The sequence below is a fragment of the Cavia porcellus genome, unplaced genomic scaffold (genome assembly GCF_034190915.1).
Source record: "Cavia porcellus strain 051 isolate PalLab524CR breed Dunkin Hartley unplaced genomic scaffold, mCavPor4.1 scaffold_27, whole genome shotgun sequence".
Lineage (NCBI taxonomy): Eukaryota > Metazoa > Chordata > Mammalia > Rodentia > Caviidae > Cavia > Cavia porcellus.
Genome location: NW_026947510.1, coordinates 18,713,986 through 18,715,652, shown reverse-complemented (window position 1 = coordinate 18,715,652; position 1,667 = coordinate 18,713,986). Strand labels below are relative to the sequence as shown.

At 38.2% G+C, this 1,667-nt stretch overlaps 1 protein-coding gene across 1 annotated transcript; it reads right to left on the bottom strand.

Moving 5' to 3' along the window:
* Positions 1–405: 405 nt before the first annotated feature.
* Cavporv1r645 (vomeronasal 1 receptor cavPorV1R645) lies at positions 406–1,329 on the bottom strand. The gene is given in 1 exon segment (NM_001167392.1): positions 406–1,329. A coding segment is annotated over 1 exon segment (924 nt).
* Between the last annotated feature and the right edge of the window lie 338 nt (positions 1,330–1,667).

Here is a 1,667-nt window from a genome sequence, read left to right as displayed (position 1 = left end):
ATAACACATTTTCTGAAGATTCTCTATAATCAAATTAGCAATCTGAAGGAAAAGCATAGAAACTCATACACTAAGACATCCCTCCATATCGTCTTCCAGCATTTACTGTTTGATGTTTTCTTCTTACTTATTTTTGCCCTGGTCTTCCCCCATAATGTCAGTGCTCTATGCACACTTTGATCCTGCATAACAGCATCAGTTCATGTGAATATCACTGGAACACAAGCTTGGGTTTCTTCAAACATTTATACCACTAAATTATTCTTTATGTACTTATATCTCACAAGTGTCAAAGTAAATATGCTTAAAAAATTGCATATATATTATTTTTCTCAAAGGTGCAAGAGAACTTCAAAGAATTCATCTATCTAAAAATGACATCATCAGGGAATACTTGAACATTTCTTATCTTTTCCACCTGGATTTTAAGGACTCAGCTATCCTTTTTTCAGAGGTCATTAGCACAAAAGGACAGATTGTGGCATATCCATTGCTCACAACCATCAGAACACAAAGATGAAGTGGGTCATTGTTCCACAATATTGCAAGCGAGGAGAAAGAAACACAGTCCAAAATGTACATGAGCATAAAAAACACCATGAGCAGCAAAATGGTCCGGGTGGCCCTTTCTTCTGGGGATGCATTTGGGCAAAGGCTGGTACTGTGAAGATGCTGAAATTGCCTCTTATGCCTGCACAAGAGACTCACCATGTATCCACTTGAAAGAGTCATCAGCCCTATAAAGGAGACATCTTGAATGTTCACCAATGAAAGAAATATGTACTTGAAAAAGTAATTAATAGACCACAGAGAACAGGATTCAGTGACAAACACAAGATTGTGTGACATCACATTGGATGTGGCACCAATGGAGACTAAGAAATGACCGTTCAGAAGCATATTGAAAACCCATAAAAATCCAAGGCAACTTGGGTAATGATGTGAGGATTTTTGTTTGAATTTTGCCAGGCAAGAGCTTCTGGGGCATAGGATGATGGCCTGGAGGACACTCAGCAGGCAGGTGGTGCAGATAGAGAGGGCCCTCATCAACCTGTACACATAGATAACCAATTTACATGTGAGGCCATCCCAACTCTGAAACCCAAAAGTATCTGTAGCTATGAAGCTCACAGTTGTCAGCATCACCAGGTGGATCAGGGCCAACTGAGCAATAGTGAGATCAAGGGGCTTGGGCCTGTGCTTGAAGAGAAATATGGAGATGTGAAACAGAAGCAAGATGGTATTGGCTGCAATTCCAATGGTGACTTCAGAGAACACTATGCTTCTTATGATAGTATACCTAAAAAGTTTTCTCTTTTTCTTCACCATCATAATAAAAGAAAAACAATGGAAGCCTTAGAAAAAAAGTGTAAAACATTATTCATCACACATTTCACAACAATCATTACCTTGGCCAATAATTTACCTTAATCAGATCGTTGAATTCTCCCCACTCGTCCTTTCTACTTTAGAGCTCACCTACCCTGATGGCAGTTATATTTTGTGTGTTACTTCAGAGGCAATAGTAAATCCAACATAATATATCTTGCTATCGTTGAAATAGCTGTCTATGCCACTCGATATAATAAAATAAAAAAAACAACAAAACCCAACTGAAGCATATAGCAAAAGAGACACAGGACTTCAAAAAAACATTATAGTGAATT